Source organism: Hippoglossus hippoglossus, chromosome 22, assembly GCF_009819705.1.
Source record: "Hippoglossus hippoglossus isolate fHipHip1 chromosome 22, fHipHip1.pri, whole genome shotgun sequence".
In the NCBI taxonomy this organism is placed as follows: domain Eukaryota; kingdom Metazoa; phylum Chordata; class Actinopteri; order Pleuronectiformes; family Pleuronectidae; genus Hippoglossus; species Hippoglossus hippoglossus.
Window position 1 is genome coordinate 22,917,893 of NC_047172.1, and position 18,305 is coordinate 22,936,197.

The window sequence follows — 18,305 nt, forward strand, 5'->3', positions numbered from 1 at the left end:
GGATTCTCTCTGTTCACATGAGATGTGGAGCCCAGAGCAGGTCGTGGATCAGCAGCTTAGACAGCAGCTGTGTGTCTATGCTTCAGACTGAATTCATAGATCCACCTGAGCTGAACAGGGGAGAGTGGAGACTCTGCTGCGGACTTCATCGGACATCAGGAGCTCGAGGAACTGAGTGTGAAGCCCATTGGACAACAGCAAGGTGCTGTTAAAGCAGATCAAAGCTAAATTAAACTGTTGAAGTGCAGCATCTAAACATAACAAACAACTCTGTCCATGGTCCTGATACAATTTATCAAATTTTCAGTTGAAAATTATACTTTGAAAATGTGCAGCCTTTGTCAGACCTGGTTTTAATGTTAATTCAAAGTATAGGTGTGATCACACTTAAGCAGGGCCAACGCAAAGGTTGGAAATATTAATCAGGTTAGTGTTAAAGAGGTTAAAGATATTTCAATGAAACATTTTATTCAGTATGAACGAGCCTGAGGATAAAAATGTCATCACAATAAATCAGTAGTTTGAATCAGGGGGAGAGTGACAGACAAAATGAGTCATTCTGTGTGGAATCAAAAAGGTTGTTGCAGCATCTTCTCTTATTTAGTTAAACTCTCGTCTATATGATGAATGGATCCCAAAACCAAGGCCTGGAAATGATCTCTCTTCAAATCTTGATTTTATATGTTTTCAGCCTATGAATTTATTTAGTTTTTGTATCCTGCCTTACTTTAATTGATATATTCTGAAAAACATCATTGTGAAAGCCATGACAGGACATCGATATCTTCAATATTGTTATTTCACAGAGTCTGGGTTAGATAGACATGTTAGGGTTAGATTGGGGTTGAAACACAGCACGCTGAGTGCTGGGTGTTCTTAAAGAAAGGTACTGCTGGGAAGGAGCCCTGATAAATCAAGGAGGTTCACATGTGTAAAATAAAAAACATTTTATATCCCAAATTTTTGTTTTTGTTTAATCCAGCTGGATCTGTGAGTTTTAATAAATGAATCAATTTCCACTGCACCACCCATCATATGGCTGTGGTCCAGTTTGGATCCTTTTTCTGGACAGTCACATAGTACATGATACTTTACCAATCTGAGATAGTGATGGTTCGATATCCATAACAGGATTAAGGTTAGTGTAAATGTGGATATGATTGTTGGAGGCAGAATTTAAGTGTTGTATTTATGTTCATGTTGGGTGAAAAACTCACTACACAGACAAACTAAATGTAGAAATGAGTTTCATTTATGTTGTAATATGGTTTATATATCGATTATTACTAAGATCATTGTTATGTTCGTGTTTGGAAGACTGAGGCTTAGCTTAAGTCACAGCTTAACATTATTACACCTGGCGTTTAGCAACGTAAATGTTCATCTTATTGTCCCCTTACTCTAATGTTTTCGGTCTTTAATTACTCCTCTTCGACAACTGTCAACCTGGTGGATAAAACATGCAATGACATCTGATCACAACAATCATGTTTTCCATCGATTTACAGACGTTGTTTGATTGTTGTAATCTGGAAGAACGAGTGATTAGTGTTGAGCAGAGGATGTGAGCTCTCATTGACTCAGTGTGTGGCTCTTAAAAGAGCCGTTGTGTTGTTGAGCTGTTGTAAAGTGAGTTTATCCACCGAAGCCGTACAGAGTGCGGCCCTGTCTCTTCAGAGCATACACCACGTCCATGGCGGTCACGGTCTTCCTCTTGGCGTGCTCGGTGTAGGTGACAGCATCGCGGATCACATTCTCCAGGAAAACCTTCAACACGCCGCGGGTCTCCTCGTAGATCAGACCGGAGATACGCTTCACTCCGCCACGGCGAGCCAGGCGGCGGATGGCGGGCTTGGTAATTCCCTGGATGTTATCACGGAGAACTTTGCGGTGACGCTTTGCGCCTCCTTTACCGAGCCCTTTTCCTCCCTTTCCTCGTCCAGACATTTCTCTTCAGTAAGATGAGATCTAGTGAATAGAGTGCTCCGCGGGAAACACAGCTATTCATAGCCTGACTGAGGACCTGATAGAAGACAGAGGCGGCCGTCTTCCTCCTCTGTGGATGCTCATGGCCGCTGATAATAAAGTCTATGGTGCGCTAGCGCCTCCACAGGTTTGGATGTACTGTAGAATGGTAGATATTAAGGTATGACACTTCCCAATCCCTATACAATAAAACCTTCATTTCGGACAGCAAACCGGAAAGAGTGGCTGTTCACCCGAACAAACGTTTAACCTGACAAAACAGATGCCTGGCCCTGCGGATTATTTGGGCAGAACTGACTCAATGGGTTGAGCAGGCAGCTCTTTAACTTTAGTTCCTCTGCCTCCCCCTCGAGGAAGAGGATGCTCCACATCTGGAAAAAGGCCACAAAAACAACATTCCACTCTTTACTGTAAACCAGCTCATTTTATTGACAGCAATGAGAATTAAAGTTTGTAATTTGTTTCAATAATGTTTTCTAATCGCCTTTAGGGAAGTTGACAAAATTGCTAAACCATCCAGATCCATCTGGTATCTCAAACATTTCCTTCCAGCTTGATACAAAATTCCAGCAGTATTCAAATCACTGGACTTTACTTGGTGTATTACGGGAATGTGTGGAAATGATTTGCCCTATAGTTTAAGGCAATTTTCCTTATAGAGACTATAAATATATATTCAAATATTTGCACACTTTATTTCCAACAGAACTGATCCTGGTCATTTATATCTGTAACATATATTTCTTAAATGATTCAGAGCATGAATAAGTGGGACGATAAAGCTAATTCATTATGAACCCTAATTATTAAATTCAACAATGATCTAATTAACCAGTTACAGTGTTGGTTTAAAGTGGCTGTTTTAATATTGATGGACATGTCGTTAGAGTCAGGACAGTTTGTCTCAATGGAGAGTGTGTGGCTCTTAAAAGAGCCGTTGCTTTGATGTGATGTCCACATACAGTCTTTTACACCCAGTGCTCAACTGTAAATCAATAGCAATTTAGTTTTTCAGATTTAAAAGAGTTTATTTCCAATCATAATCACTCCGTTGTATATAAACCTCTCTATCCCTATACTCACAAGTATTTCTAATCATGACAAAGGCCCTGCTTAAATGTGTACACACAGTTGGAGCAAAAGACAAAACGTCTGAAAAATTGGATACCTTGTTCCAGGACCATGGACAGAGAGCGGTTGTTATGGTTGTTATTTCATGTAGCTAACGCTTTTAACCAAAGCGACTTACAATAAGTGCATTCAACCATGAGGGCACAAAGCCAGAACAACAAGAATCAAGAAAGTACAATTTTCTTCAAGAAAGCCAAACTACAAAGTGCTATAAGTAAGTGACATTTAAGTGATACTAAATTGTTAGGTTAAACTTTTATTCAAAGTTTAGGTGAGCTGCTCTGAATGGATGGTGTGGAGCTTATGTGGACTAATGATATGGGTATGTTGATAACACTAAAGACAAATCAATAACCATTAGCAGTCTCAATACACCAGTGTATTACAGCACTATACAAATAAATCAGTAATTATATTATTTGTAATATACTGTGCCTGCGGACACGAGACAAGAACATTTTCAATATGAACCCTAATTATTTAATTCAACCATGATCTAATAAACCAGTTACAGTATTAGTTAAAAGTGGATATTTTACCATTGATTGAACAAGTCATCAGAGTCAGGACAGTTTGTCTCCATAGAGAAAGTGTGTGGCTCTTAAAAGAGCCGTTGCTTTGATGTGATGTCTCCTTAGAGTCGTTTACTTGGAGCTGGTGTACTTGGTCACGGCCTTGGTGCCCTCAGACACGGCGTGTTTAGCCAGCTCCCCGGGCAGCAGCAGGCGGACGGCGGTCTGAATCTCCCTGGAGGTGATGGTGGAGCGCTTGTTGTAATGAGCCAGACGAGAGGCCTCACCGGCGATGCGCTCGAAGATGTCGCTCACGAAGCAGTTCATGATGCCCATGGCCTTGGAGGAGATCCCAGTGTCGGGGTGGACCTGCTTCAGCACCTTGTACACGTAGATGGCGTAGCTCTCCTTCCTGGACTTTCTCCTCTTCTTTCCGGCCTTACCGGGGGCCTTCGCCACCGCTTTCTTGGAGCCCTTCTTGGGCGCAGGCTTCACTGGATCAGGCATCGTCACGATATTAGTCGATTCAATGAATGCAGACGTCAGTGGCCAGGCTGTATTTAAACACATTACATGTAAATCTATCTGTGCCGTTCCCTCTCTGTCATTGGCTGAATGTTGAGCGTCAGTGTAACAGCACGTGGGAGTGTCTCCTTGTTCATGAGTCCATTATTCTGCTGCTGACAGAGGTTGAACTGTAGAGCTCAACTGGAACATTTGGGGGGTTAAGAAATGCAAGATGTCTGAAAGTATATATGTTATTATTATTGATGTTAGTATCACATTAGTATCATTTAAAACAATCTGAACTAAAGCAACCTGATAAATACACAGCTCTAAATGTTAAGGGAACACTTAATGGTCACAGTAAAACACCAAGTCAGTTCGACTTCAGGTTTTTCAATCTGTCCATTTAGGAAGCACAAGTGATTGTGAATGAATTTCACCTGTTTTGGTGCAAATGAAAGTGACAACAGGTGCAATGAAGAGGCAAAAGCAAGACAACAACAGAAAGGGAACAGTTTTATATGTGGTGGCCACAGACATTTGCTCTCTCCTCATCCTTCCTGACTGATTCTTCTCTAGTTCTGTGTTCTGCTAGTGTCCTTGTCACTACCTGTAGCATGAGGCGGTCCCTGCAGTCCAATCAGGTAGCAGAGGTAGTCTAGCTCCTCCAGGATGGAACATCCAAACGTGCAGGAGCAAGAAGGTTTGTTGTGTCTCCCAGCACAGTCTCAAGAGCGTGGAGGAGATAGAAGAGGACTGGGCGTTACATGAGCTGGACAGGGCCGTAGAAGAGCATCAACCCATCAGCAGGACCAGTATCTGCTCCTTTGTGTGAGGAACATAAACAGGTGCAGCTGGCCAATAGGGCGCCGCCCTCCCAAAGAAAAAAAGGGAAAAAGATGATTGTGATAAATTTTGCACATTTTCATTATAATCGTCATTATTATTGTAAATGTATTAAATTATACAAATTCTCAAAACAGTTTGTCCTGCTTGCTGCCTCTGAATATTATAGTCCAATTAGCTGCAGCGACTAGGCCTGTTTAATAGAGTACAGAGAGATTTCAACCGGTTGAAAATCGCCTACATCGCTCTGATAGACTTTCATAATAAGACGTTGTCTTTCAAAGTGCAGACACTGCAATCCCAGACAGCACAAACACACACACACAGGCCCCGGGGCCCCGCCCACTCGCTCAGAGCAACACAATGAGATGTGAGGAGCGTTACCATGAACCATCTGGTAAGTGACTTTGTTGAAGAACAGTGGAAACAGTGGAAATACAAAGTTTCTCTCTGGTCACATCTGCTCAATAATCTGTGCCGCTGCTTCATAATCAGAGCAGAAGCTGCAGTTGGTTCTTACCGAGCTGGAGCTTCTGTGTCTTCCTCCACTCTCCTGCTGACCTGCTCTCACTGACACTAATAAACACTCATCAGTACATGAAGTAACTCAGTGTTTATTTGATTCACTCCAGAGTTTATGTCTTAAGTGAAGACTAATAGAAAGTTTTTCTTGTTGCAGTAATTTCTAACAAACAAGTTCACAAGGACCGAATTCAGAAATGGACACTACGACAAATATAAATGAAGAGCCTTAAACTTTAAGGTGACACATTTTCCCTAATTCCGGTGATACACCAAGTAAAGTCCAGTGATCTGAGCACGTTGGTTTCAAGTTGTAAGGAAACGTTTGAGGCTTTGTGTGCTGAGTCTGCTAATGACGATGGATTTATTGGTTCTGTTGATGTTTCATTTGTTAAAAATAAGCTGATGCAGATGATTCAGTCATTAAAAATGTAAATGTAAAATCAGTGAAGAAAAACATTTGATATTCCACAAACACATTAACTCCTAAAATGTTTCGTGGACTGAAACACTTCACCCACCTTTCCATCGGCATAGTGATGACTAGAAAATGGGTGAATTTTCATTTTTCGGTCAACTATCCCTTTAAGGTTAATGTAAATGTGGATATGATTGATGGAGGCAGGAGGAAAGCGTTTTATTTATGTATAATTAAAGGTGGAAAAATCAAGCCCTACCAAATTAAAAAGGGAAAAAGGTTTCATGCAGGTGCTTAACCTAGAACACTAACGAACAGTTAGTAACACCATCACTAACGTCGGGTATATTTTACCCGATATAATATACCTGATAAAAAATACTTCTCATCAAAATATATTAAAGTACAACAATACATGGCAAATTGAAGTACTCTTCTTTTATTTTCCCCTATAGAACACTCATAAAACGAAAAAAAAGTATCATGGGGGGACCCTATAAAAAGGCTCTAAAATTAGTGAAAAATTAGTGAATCGTTAATGAAAAATTCCCCCCCAAAAAAGAATGGAGCTGGGAACTTGTTCTTCGGTCCACCAGTTCCTGGGACATGTGAGCCTTGTCTGGTGAAGGCCCAGTCTCCCTGCATCACTGACAACTTTGGGAGAGATAAACAAAAAATGGCATTTTTCAAGAAGGGAAAAATGACGAGTTGACTATAAAAACATTTTTAACGAATGAATTCCCTTGGAAATTACCACAAAGTGATATTTATTCATAACCATTACACTAAATAAGGATTACATGCAAAGTCCAAGCTAGATAACTTAGCTCTAGTATTAAAGAAGAAATCTGCGTAGCTGACGATTGCCAACGTAAACAAACCTTAACTTGGTTTTACTCACTTGTTGGCATGCCAGAGTCACCAAGCCTGTTACAGGATGATAGCTGTGCATGATATGGGGCAATACATATGGCGGGCCTGAACGTTGTTACCCTTGAAAAGTAATAAGATCGCCTGATTCAATACACAAACACTAACGTCGGGTAAAATCAACCCCAAAAATATTTTACTCTCAATCACTAACGTCGGGTGACGATGACGTCAGTGAGCAGACTGAAGCTAACCAAGGACCCACGCCTCTCAGACAGCAGCAACACAATCGCGTGAGAGAAAATCACCCGACGTTAGTGTTCTAGGGTTAACTGGGTTTATATATCAATGTTTACTAATGTAAGTTAATATCATTCCTGTGTTCATGGTATTTGACAAAACAATCGTTTACAATATTTACTGTTTAGTTAATTACATATGTATGTTTACACATGTAAATATTTAAATTAGCTTCCTGAGAGCAGTAACGATGTGTTGAATCTGCCTCTGTAGTTCTTTCACCTCAGTCTGTGGCCTTCTGGCTTCATATTGGTTAGTTCAGTCACATGAGTGAGAAGCAGGAAGTATGAGTGGTTGATGATCAGTGTGGAGAACAGTAAAGTGCAGCTTCACTAAGTCAGTCTCCATCCTGGAGTTTCTTCACTTTAAGAGATTCAACTACCCCACATTGAACCCTCACGTTACACCGTCAGAGTTCAATCGATTTACAGACGTTATTGTGTTATTGTACTCTGGAAGAACGAGTGATTAATGTTGAGCAGAGGATGTGAGCTCTCATTGACTCAGTGTGTGGCTCTTAAAAGAGCCGTTGTGTTGTTGAGCTGTTGTAAAGTGAGTTTATCCACCGAAGCCGTACAGAGTGCGGCCCTGTCTCTTCAGAGCATACACCACGTCCATGGCGGTCACGGTCTTCCTCTTGGCGTGCTCGGTGTAGGTGACAGCATCGCGGATCACATTCTCCAGGAAAACCTTCAACACGCCGCGGGTCTCCTCGTAGATCAGACCGGAGATACGCTTCACTCCGCCACGGCGAGCCAGGCGGCGGATGGCGGGCTTGGTAATTCCCTGGATGTTATCACGGAGAACTTTGCGGTGACGCTTTGCGCCTCCTTTACCGAGCCCTTTTCCTCCCTTTCCTCGTCCAGACATTTCTCTTCAGTAAGATGAGATCTAGTGAATAGAGTGCTCCGCGGGAAACACAGGTATTCATAGCCTGACTGAGGACCTGATAGAAGACAGAGGCGGCCGTCTTCCTCCTCTGTGGATCCTCATGGCCGCTGATTATAAAGTCTATGGTGCGCTAGCGCCTCCACAGGATTGGATGTAGGACGGTAGATATTGAGGTCTGACACTTTACCAGTTTGTGTAACAGTAGGACTGTAGCACGTTTCCATCAAGTAGGAATAGTGCCTGTGAAAAAGGCTTGGTTAAAAATGGTAGTAACATTAGGACTGATTAGGGAAGTACTTAGACAATGTAGGTAAGGCTCAAGATGATCTGCACCAGTGTTTCAGCATGCTTTTAATTTAAACAGTAACAATACAAGAATCAACTGTCGTTCTGAAGCCATATCAGATGAAAGACCAGAGGAGAGGAAGTGATTATCGACTATTGATAATCTGTCTGTAATTTGACCAGGTGTCTGATTTGAGGAGGGGGTGTGATTGGTATGGTTTTTAAGGAAAGCCATGGGATTCCAAACTGTAATGGTTGCAGGTAGACAATGTTGACTGGTCACCTATTCTTTAATAATGCAAGATACATGCAACTCCCCCAGAGCCCCTGGATCCCCCAGAACAATTATAAATTAAGCATTCTACTGCTACAGAGTTATAACTGAGATAACACGGTCAAAATATGTGAATAACCATACATTACATTTTTCCCAGTATAATGTATGAGGTGCAATGCTCCCATGTAATGTGCAAAGTATACATACTGTTTTACGTACTACCAATTTCAATCTTAACGCTCCTGTTATACTCAAATTTACAACATTTATCATTGGGGTCATTTTGACCACAGCAATTAAAAACCTCCAGAAAATGATTATCTGGTCTTCCCTGGCCTGGCTCCAGGCGTCACGGAGCCAAATGTGAGAAAACCAGTTCCTATGACGTGCAGGTCGACTTCTTCCCAATCCCTATACCATAAATCCTTCACTTTGGACAGGAAATCAACAAGAGTTGCTGTAAAATCAGGGAAGAAAACATCTGATATTACACAAACACATTGATGATTAAATGAGGAAGTAAACATTATGGATCATCTCTTAGCGTAGTGATGTTATGCCATGAATTGACCACAAGGCAGCAGTGCATGCACATGATATCGTTTTATGGCAGGCTATATTCAAACTTTACATTTGACTAAACAAACAGGCACTAACATAAATGACAAGGTGTAGCATATGAGCTGTGGTACACACCTGCCCAGTCACTCAGCTCAGGACCTCCTGGGCGAAGCTAATAGCCTGCTAATTATCACACAAGCTTCTAAACAAAGTCTAATATTTACAACCAGTGTCATAGTACAATGAAACACAACATCAGGTATAAGTGATAAAAACTGACATTGTCACTAATGCAAAATGTTCAAACAAGGATATTTTACAGCTGTGCTAAACGAACCTGCCAGGCGAGGGAGTTAACTACTTTCTAGGTAAGTCTGCTACTAAACACGAGCTGTGTGCATGAGCACAAGGTCTCTAAAGCAGAACACAAGTGATGTGATGTGACGTCGACCGTGCTCCAGCAGGGAATTTTATACATGCACCATATATGATCACTCCTATGCTGTTTTACTCTTTCACTGTTTGGAGATTCCCTCCTGAAGCTTAATTATATTTATCATAAAAAAATATTTGTATCCATTTTATTGCACATGAATTATTGAACCCTTCTCTGTGGACATGATGTTTTAGATGTAGTGGGAAGACAGTAAGTGTCATACATTTGATATTATAATAATTCAATTAAATTGAAGGGGATAAGAATGTTGAAAACATTGTATCATTTTCCCCTCATAACATCTAGAAGTGAAAATATTTTCATTTTAAATCCAATATCAGTTTCAACTGCTGGACGTGTTTTGTCCCATGTGTCAAGAATCAGTGATCTGAGTTATTCATGGGGAGGAGGTGTGGATTTGTTACCTGATAGTTATAATTGTATTTTTTAATAAGCTCATGAAATCATAATTTCCTTTGAGCTAATCTCCTCTGGTTTACTTTCTTATTGTTCAGCAGGGCGACAGTGTCAAGGGTTGTTTGTAATGAGGCTGCTGTACATTTAACAAAGTTATCAACTAGTGTGGGAGTGAAGTTTTGATAACTTTCATGTATGTTACTGACACATGGCTGTGAATTTAATGTCAGTACTTGCCAAATATATCTGTCCAAGTGGAGACGGGGGAAATGCCACTGAACCTCAGATACAAACAGATTATTCTAAACTACTGGTCAAACCTACAAGAACACAAAGAAGAAGAACACCCAACTGTGAGGGCCCTTAGACCATGCTGGGAAAGGGAAAAAGCTAAGACCGAATGTTATAGCAACTAAAATGGCAAAAAAGATCAGGTTACTTGAAAAACTATACAGTGCAACAGTTCCATTTTCCATTGACTTTTATATTCAAGAACAAATGAAGATAGACAAAAGAAAAGGAAATTGGGCAGACATAGTAGAGGTAAGACTAAGGACTACGCACAATACTCTGGAGCCAATATATACAGATGGGTCAAAGGAGCCAAAGGAAGGAAAGACTGGGTTTGCTTTTGTTACCCCAGAGTTAAATGTAAATAGTATGACAGTATACACAGTAGAGATGTTGGCAATAACAATGGCATTACAGTGGACAGAGCAAAACAAGATAAAAAAGTTATAGTATGTTCAGATTCACTATCAGCATTGTTGTCATTACAGTCCATCTCATCCCATTGCAGAGCAGATATTCTTTATGACATATATGAAACACAGACTACATCATTCACAAACTGAAGTCAGATTCATGTGGATCCCAGCTCAAAGGGGCATTGAGGGAAATGAAATGGACGATTCACTCGCTAAACAATCATTAGAACAGGAAATAATTATGGAGGAAACATTCAGTTATGCCGAAGCCAAAACAATAATAATGAGTAACATCATGACTGACTGGCAAAAACAATGGGATGAGGGAGGAAAAGGAGGCCATCTGTATCAAATAAAGCAAAAGGTGGGAGGAATGAAAACAATAGGGAAAAACATCGGAGAAGAAACAGATATATCACGGCTAGGACACACAGCACTACATAAAACAATGCACTTAATAGGGACACATCCATAAGAACAATTTGAATGTGGTTTAGGGGAAGAAATTGTGGAACATGTCATCAGTCACTGCCAAAAATATAACACAGGCCGAGGAAAGCTACAGATGGAGCTGAGGAAATGTGGGGTGGAAGTGTTAAATCTGAAGAACTTGTTAGGTATTGGGGAAGGGAAATATAACGTCCTGTTAGAGTTTTTAAAAGAAACTGGATTAATGAGGAATATTTAACTTTAAATTGTGGGGCGGGGGGTTGTTTGTCTGCGAAAATATATAAATAATACAAATAAACAAAAAACTAAACAAAAAACTAAACAAGACAAACACTCCAGTATAGTAGGTGGCGGTAATGCACCTTTAACGTTAGGTGCCACCCGCAATTAAACAACAAAAGAAGAAGAAGATCCCCGGGTCCTGATTGGTGAGAGGCTCCTCCTGGAGCTCAGCGCCGCCCAAAGGACCGACCCACCGCTGCTTATTGGAGGAAAGTGCAGGCCGTCCTCCGCTGCTCTTTCTGGTTGGTCTGGCATGAACCGTCCCGCTCGCTCCGCGGATATATAAAGGAGGGTTCGAGCAGTTCACAGCAGTTTCTCTTGACGTGTCTTAGGAAACAAGCTTCATCCATAATGTCTGGCAGAGGTAAAACCGGCGGAAAGGCCAGAGCGAAGGCAAAGACTCGCTCGTCCCGCGCTGGGCTCCAGTTCCCCGTCGGTCGTGTCCACAGGCTGCTGCGTAAAGGCAACTACGCACATCGCGTTGGTGCCGGCGCCCCCGTCTACCTGGCGGCTGTGCTGGAGTACCTGACCGCTGAGATCCTGGAGCTGGCTGGAAACGCCGCCCGCGACAACAAGAAGAGCCGTATCATCCCCCGCCACCTGCAGCTGGCCGTCCGCAACGACGAGGAGCTCAACAAACTCCTGGGCGGAGTGACCATCGCTCAGGGCGGCGTGCTGCCCAACATCCAGGCTGTTCTGTTGCCCAAGAAGACCGAGAAGGCCCCCAAGTCCAAGTAAAGCAAAGCTGCTGGAAACCACCGACACAAAGGCTCTTTTAAGAGCCACACACTCTCCTCTGGTAGAGAGCAAATCTCCTCATGTCACACACCAACTTGTCAAATACACAAGTACACCATAAGTCGTTTTAGGCACATTAGCATTCAATATGTATTAATTTGTGTACTTTTTCTGTATCAGATGTTCCTGTCATTTAGTGAGGAAACCAGAGCTCATCTGGAAGTGTTAATATCAAGAATACACACTTGATTGATAAATCTGCGTAAGGTACGTGGATCCATGGCATTAAAGGGACCTGCATGTATCTGTCAAGATGTACAGTATGAATACAAAAACACATTTTAATGTTTGTGTAATGAATGAGAAAGTAGTGTGGGTACAACAGATGGAATGCAGTTTTCAATCTCTACATTTGTCATGATGCAAATCTAGTGGAAGAATTTACTAACTATTATTTACAAAGTAATGTTTTCATAAACAATAACTCTGATGGTACTTTGGTGCTTAAGCTGTAAAATCAGGTTTTAAAAGTTAGGTGCTGTGTGTCCGGTCACATGTGTGATTATAGACGTGTTTCACATGAGACAGGTTTTCATTAAAAACATTGACCAAGTCCTCTGTTGTATTAAAGTGCCCCAGTAAACATGACAGTGATCCAGCATGCACAACATCAGGACCATTGAACTGGAGCAGCTGAATAGAACTCAGCCATCATTATTATTATTTGACTTGTTTTCTGAGCTTCCGACCACTTCTCAGGGTCTTCTTCAGTGAACTCAAATAGCTTTGGCCTCATGTGAGCTAAGGTTGTAATGTTGGTCATGAGATGACCCTTGGGCCAGTTCCTTTAACTGATGAACACCCTGAGGTGCAATTGAAAGCTGAAAAAAGCTGATAGTTGGACCTTTGAAATACAATGATACATGTTTGACAAAAACAAAACAAATGAACTATGAATGTTCACGGTACATATTGTTCTCCACACTATGAAGAAAGTCATTTCAAACTCCATTAGACTTTGAAGGATTTTAAACCATTATTTATTTCTGTTATTTTAATGTATTACTCTGCTTGTGTCTTCAGGCACATGTCCTTGGAGAGGTCTCCTGTGGAAAACAATTTAATGGAAGACATCATGAACAAAAACACAAGGTCAAACATTCTGTAGCAATCATCTATTTTATATTAATTGTGAATATGCATACAAAAAGCAGCTTCTTTCAGGAACATGTGATACACAGGAAAACTAATTTTAAATTGAATACAGATAATTTACTTCCCCCCCTCTTCCTCCTGGACCAATGACACGGAGGTGAAACTTGCATTGGTGCATTAGCTTTTTTTTGTATATATATGTTTATTCTCCACACAGTGATAATAGTGATATTGTGTAAGGTCTACTTAAGATTCCTGATTTGGTCCCCCTCATAGAAAGTACCTGGGTGTTCACCTGAACAATAAACTGGACCGATCATGCCAGTGCACTCTTTATCTGCTCAGGAGTCTGAGGTCTTTTGGAGTGCAGGGGGCGCTCCTGATGACCTTTTATGACTCTGTGGTGGCATCTGCAATCTTCTTTGGAATAGTTTGCTGGGGCAGCAGCATTTCAACTGCTGACAGGAAGAGACTGACCAGGAGGGCCAGCTCGGTCCTGGGATACCCAGTGGGACAGAGGAGGATGATGGCGAAGCTGTCTTCTCATGTACAACCAGTCCCACCCTTTGCAGTACACCATCACAGCACTCGGCAGTTCATTCAGCACAAAACTGATCCACCCTGAAGGATATAAGTTAAGTTCAGATATTTGTTTATGGTAAATGACAATTAAGTTTGTGTTTATTAATTAATTTGTTGCTCGAGTCAAGCTTCACTAAGTCAGTCTCCATCCTGGAGTTTCTTCGCATTAAGTGATTCAACTACCCCACATTGAACCCTCACGTTACACCGTCATAGTTCCATCGAATTATAGACATTGTTGTGTTGTTGTACTCTGGAAGAACGAGTGATTCGTGTTGAGCAGAGGATGTGAGCTCTCATTGACTCAGTGTGTGGCTCTTAAAAGAGCCGTTGTGTTGTTGAGCTGTTGTAAAGTGAGTTTATCCACCGAAGCCGTACAGAGTGCGGCCCTGTCTCTTCAGAGCATACACCACGTCCATGGCGGTCACGGTCTTCCTCTTGGCGTGCTCGGTGTAGGTGACAGCATCGCGGATCACGTTCTCCAGGAAAACCTTCAACACGCCGCGGGTCTCCTCGTAGATCAGACCGGAGATACGCTTCACTCCGCCACGGCGAGCCAGGCGGCGGATGGCGGGCTTGGTAATTCCCTGGATGTTATCACGGAGAACTTTGCGGTGACGCTTTGCGCCTCCTTTACCGAGCCCTTTTCCTCCCTTTCCTCGTCCAGACATTTCTCTTCAGTAAGATGAGATCTAGTGAATAGAGTGCTCCGCGGGAAACACAGCTATTCATAGCCTGACTGAGGACCTGATAGAAGACAGAGGCGGCCGTCTTCCTCCTCTGTGGATCCTCATGGCCGCTGATAATAAAGTCTATGGTGCGCTAGCGCCTCCACAGGTTTGGATGTACTCTGACGTATACAGAGTATTGGTGTTGATGTGTTGTAACCATGTAAGTCTGTGAAAGTGTTAACCTGGCACATGTATGACTTTACATATCTGTGTATTTGTGTTGAGTTTTCCTCTAGGTGACTCAGACAGCCTGCACCTGTGGATGTCCAACAGGACTGAGCACTGAGAGTCATCACTTCAGCACTGACTCCAGGTACAGACCTGTTTTCATAACTTACAAACAATCAAAGCAAAGTATTGCGTATAATACATAATGTATTAAATAATATATGCAATACTTTTAACATGTAAGAACTCCATACTGCACATTCACTGTCTTGGTAGTACACTGTTTAATCCAAAACCATATTCAAATACATAGTTGAAAATCAACAGAATATAAAGACACAAACTTTGTTTATAAGTTACACTTCCTCTGCAATAATGCCATACTTTTATGTTTCCTGTGATGTTAACAGGGACGGACGAGCTTGAAGTGGATGCTGAGGACATCCGGTGCTTCATGTAATGAAAAGAAAAAACTCACAATAAAGGATGTTTTATGCTGAAATCAACATCTGTAGGAAAACATGGAACAAAGGAGAAACACCTCAGATTAAAGACACTCTGTAAATACCTTTTTAAAAATATTGTACAATACAATTAATAATAATTACAATACTTTTGACACATGTAATATTAGCTGTGTTAAGCAGCCAAGACTGGTACTTACAGTTTATTCTGTGTTCAGCAGGTGGAAGCACCACAGATTTCAGCCAGAACTGACGTACTGAAAGAAATAAACATTGTACAAATATATCAAATATCTTTCTACCTCATCTGTAATATTCAAGGTGATACATTCTCACAGTGCTGTTGACAACAGTCCACATCAAGTCCCTCCACTTCTCTCAGTGTGAAAACAGATAAATATGTAATAAATATGACAACTGCTTACAACAGTGGTGAGTGGAGATTAAAATCACATCTAAACTGTCATTACACATCTGCACTGAGTCTAATTCACTGTAAATTCCATAACAGGCTAAATAAACGAGGTGGTAATAGTAATGGTGGTTATACGAGCCTGTATCAGAATCCTGTATTTGTGAAACATATAGTTACTATCACATGCAACTTACACATGTAGCTTATTGATATTAACTTATAATTACAATCAAGTGACAACGAAACACACTAAAGTGAAGTGAAAATTAGACTGAGGTAGTTAACTTGCTTCAATCTGTTCATTAGACGTGTTAAATAAAAGGTAAATTACCACAATTACATATTAAAAACGACTTGAGGCATGTAAGCATATGTAGTATGATTATGACAATAGACAAATCAAAAGGTTTTGTTGTTGTAAAGTTTCAGGGTAACTTACCTCTGGTTAAGTCCGTTGTGACGACCGCTAGCATCCTGAAGCAACAACACCGCAGCGCTAACCAGTTAGTAACAGCGGGTAGCATGTAAGCATGTGAGCTAACCAGATAACGTTGAGCTCTGTGGGCGTGGCTCAGTTGTCGGTCATCACCCAGCCCACCTCGGCTCCACTCGCGCTCCTCCTTTTTGCCCATTTATGGGTAAGTAACTAGGAGGAGTCAGGCTCCTGCAAGATGGCGCTGGGTGAAACGCCCACTGAGAGCCTCATTTTCACTCTTCAGAACCCAACGGGTGATGTCACAGACACTACGTCCATCTTTATATACAGTCTATGGTATAGACACAACACAAATATAAAATTATACCCAGGAACTTTAAGGCGACACATGTTCCCACATTCCCGTGATACACCAAGTAAAGTCCAGTGATCTGAACACACATTCATTGGTTCTGTTGATCATTTATCATTTGAAAACAATAAGCTTAATCACGTTGAATACATTCTATAAATATCCTGCATAACATCTACAATTGAAAATATTTTCATTTTAAATCAAATAGCAGTTTCAACTTGGATGTGTTTTGTCCCATGTGTCAACAATCAATGATCTGAGTTATTCATGAGGAGAAGGTGGTGGATTTTTTTCACTGATGGTTATAATTGCATTTGTAAAGAAGCTCATGAAATCATTGCTCCTCAGAGTTAGAGGAATAGATGGATCAGTAGAACTATGACTCTCTGTCATCTCTCAGTGCCTTCTTGTTATATATCAGGCTATCTTTCCAGGTTAGGTGAAAATCATCTTGGTTGGTGGAACGCCTCTTCCTCTCCAGCTTCTGTGATGTCTGTTTTAAAACACGTATTTGATAATTATACCATGGAGCTAATCTCCTCTGGTTTACTCCCTTATTGTTCAGTGTCAAGGGTGGTTTGTAATGAGGCTGCTGTACATTTAACAAAGTAATCAACTATTGTGGGAGTGAAGTTTTGATGTAATTAAAACATAGTTGGACAGAAGAGGGTTTTGGGAAATATTATTACATTTTCAACATCTATATCATATGTCAGAAGAAGATCAAGAGTGAGATTCTAGAGTTTATTCACATGTTGAGTAAAACCAATTGAGTCTATTAATGATGTAGTGGAAAAATAACTAAGTGTGGTTGAAACCTATTTTGTAGTTGAAAAGTAAGTCTTTGCAGAACTGTTTGAGACTTTTATGACCTGAACTGTTTGTGACCTTTTTATCACTTATTTACTCTACAAAGAACTGAATTCATGGCTGCTTTAACTCCAAAGGAAAAATATGTAAATCCGATTTCTGTGTTTTGATTCCTCTCTCAAACTATGGCTACAGATCCAGTCTGAACTGGCTCTGACACACAGCCTAAGTTCTCCTATATAAGATCCTTGCATTTGACTATCCTGCATCTTCACTCAAATCCCTGTGATTGTGTTGATCCTTTCTGCAGAAAGCCTCTATTAAAATACACACATTTGGTGTTCCAGCCTCTTGTATTTACAGATAAAAGATGTTTATTGTTGTTCAACATGTTACTTTAACATTTTAGGTAAGGATTAAACTGATCTGAGTTAACTACATCAAGAATGTGTGTACATGTACTTTTGTGTATGTACAGAGTTTGTGACTCAAATTTAACCTTAACCTTAGTTAACAAGGTATTTATTACATTAACATCATTGTAACAGTGATACAACATGAACTTGTAATGGTGACACAGACAGCGTTTGTGTATGTGTGTGTATACATGTATGTGTATGTATGCAGTGAACATTGACTGACCATTGGCTCTTTTTACCCCACAACCACCAATTTGAAAAAAACAGTTTCACACAGTAGCTCAGATCAACGGTTCTGTTAAGTTTATTATCTTGTTTTGTAGCTTACAATGACTTAAATTAACATGTAATAATGTCAAAAACATCTCTAATTTAACTAAAATATAATTTTAGCAACATGATGAATTCACTTTGCTTGACAAAGATATATTTGTTCTGGTTTGCCTACCACTCTCTCCATGTGCTTTAGTGAAAGATGGAATGAGTAATGTCGACTACACTTCCTTAATTTGTGTCACAATATAACTTTTTTTCTTAATTATCTTTATACAGGGGGTGGCTCATCTTACCCACTGGCTCTACTTACCCAGTTGTAACCTGTGTGTGTTTCTGCACAGACTTGAAGCGTAAAGCA

At 40.8% G+C, this 18,305-nt stretch overlaps 3 protein-coding genes across 3 annotated transcripts; 1 reads left to right on the top strand and 2 right to left on the bottom strand.

Annotated features, from left to right (window-relative positions):
- Window positions 1-3,749: 3,749 nt before the first annotated feature.
- On the bottom strand, window positions 3,750-4,148 carry LOC117756302 (histone H2B-like). Its single transcript, XM_034576732.1, has one exon. It carries the CDS (start codon window positions 4,134-4,136, stop codon window positions 3,762-3,764), a length of 375 nt encoding a protein of 124 aa, XP_034432623.1. The 5' UTR covers window positions 4,137-4,148; the 3' UTR covers window positions 3,750-3,761.
- Window positions 4,149-7,598: 3,450 nt separating this feature from the next.
- On the bottom strand, window positions 7,599-8,018 carry LOC117756294 (histone H4). Its single transcript, XM_034576724.1, has one exon. It carries the CDS (start codon window positions 7,960-7,962, stop codon window positions 7,651-7,653), a length of 312 nt encoding a protein of 103 aa, XP_034432615.1. The 5' UTR covers window positions 7,963-8,018; the 3' UTR covers window positions 7,599-7,650.
- A 3,692-nt stretch (window positions 8,019-11,710) lies between these two features.
- On the top strand, window positions 11,711-12,197 carry LOC117756250 (histone H2A-like). The gene has a single exon (XM_034576673.1). The coding sequence runs from the start codon at window positions 11,750-11,752 to the stop codon at window positions 12,134-12,136; it is 387 nt and encodes a 128-aa protein (XP_034432564.1). The 5' UTR covers window positions 11,711-11,749; the 3' UTR covers window positions 12,137-12,197.
- Window positions 12,198-18,305: the final 6,108 nt, after the last annotated feature.

Excerpts from the sequence above, each read along its gene's own strand:
- LOC117756302 (XM_034576732.1), bottom strand. The coding sequence starts at position 4,136 with ATGCCTGATCCAGTGAAGCCTGCGCCCAAGAAGGGCTCCAAGAAAGCG.
- LOC117756294 (XM_034576724.1), bottom strand. The coding sequence starts at position 7,962 with ATGTCTGGACGAGGAAAGGGAGGAAAAGGGCTCGGTAAAGGAGGCGCA.
- LOC117756250 (XM_034576673.1), top strand. The coding sequence starts at position 11,750 with ATGTCTGGCAGAGGTAAAACCGGCGGAAAGGCCAGAGCGAAGGCAAAG.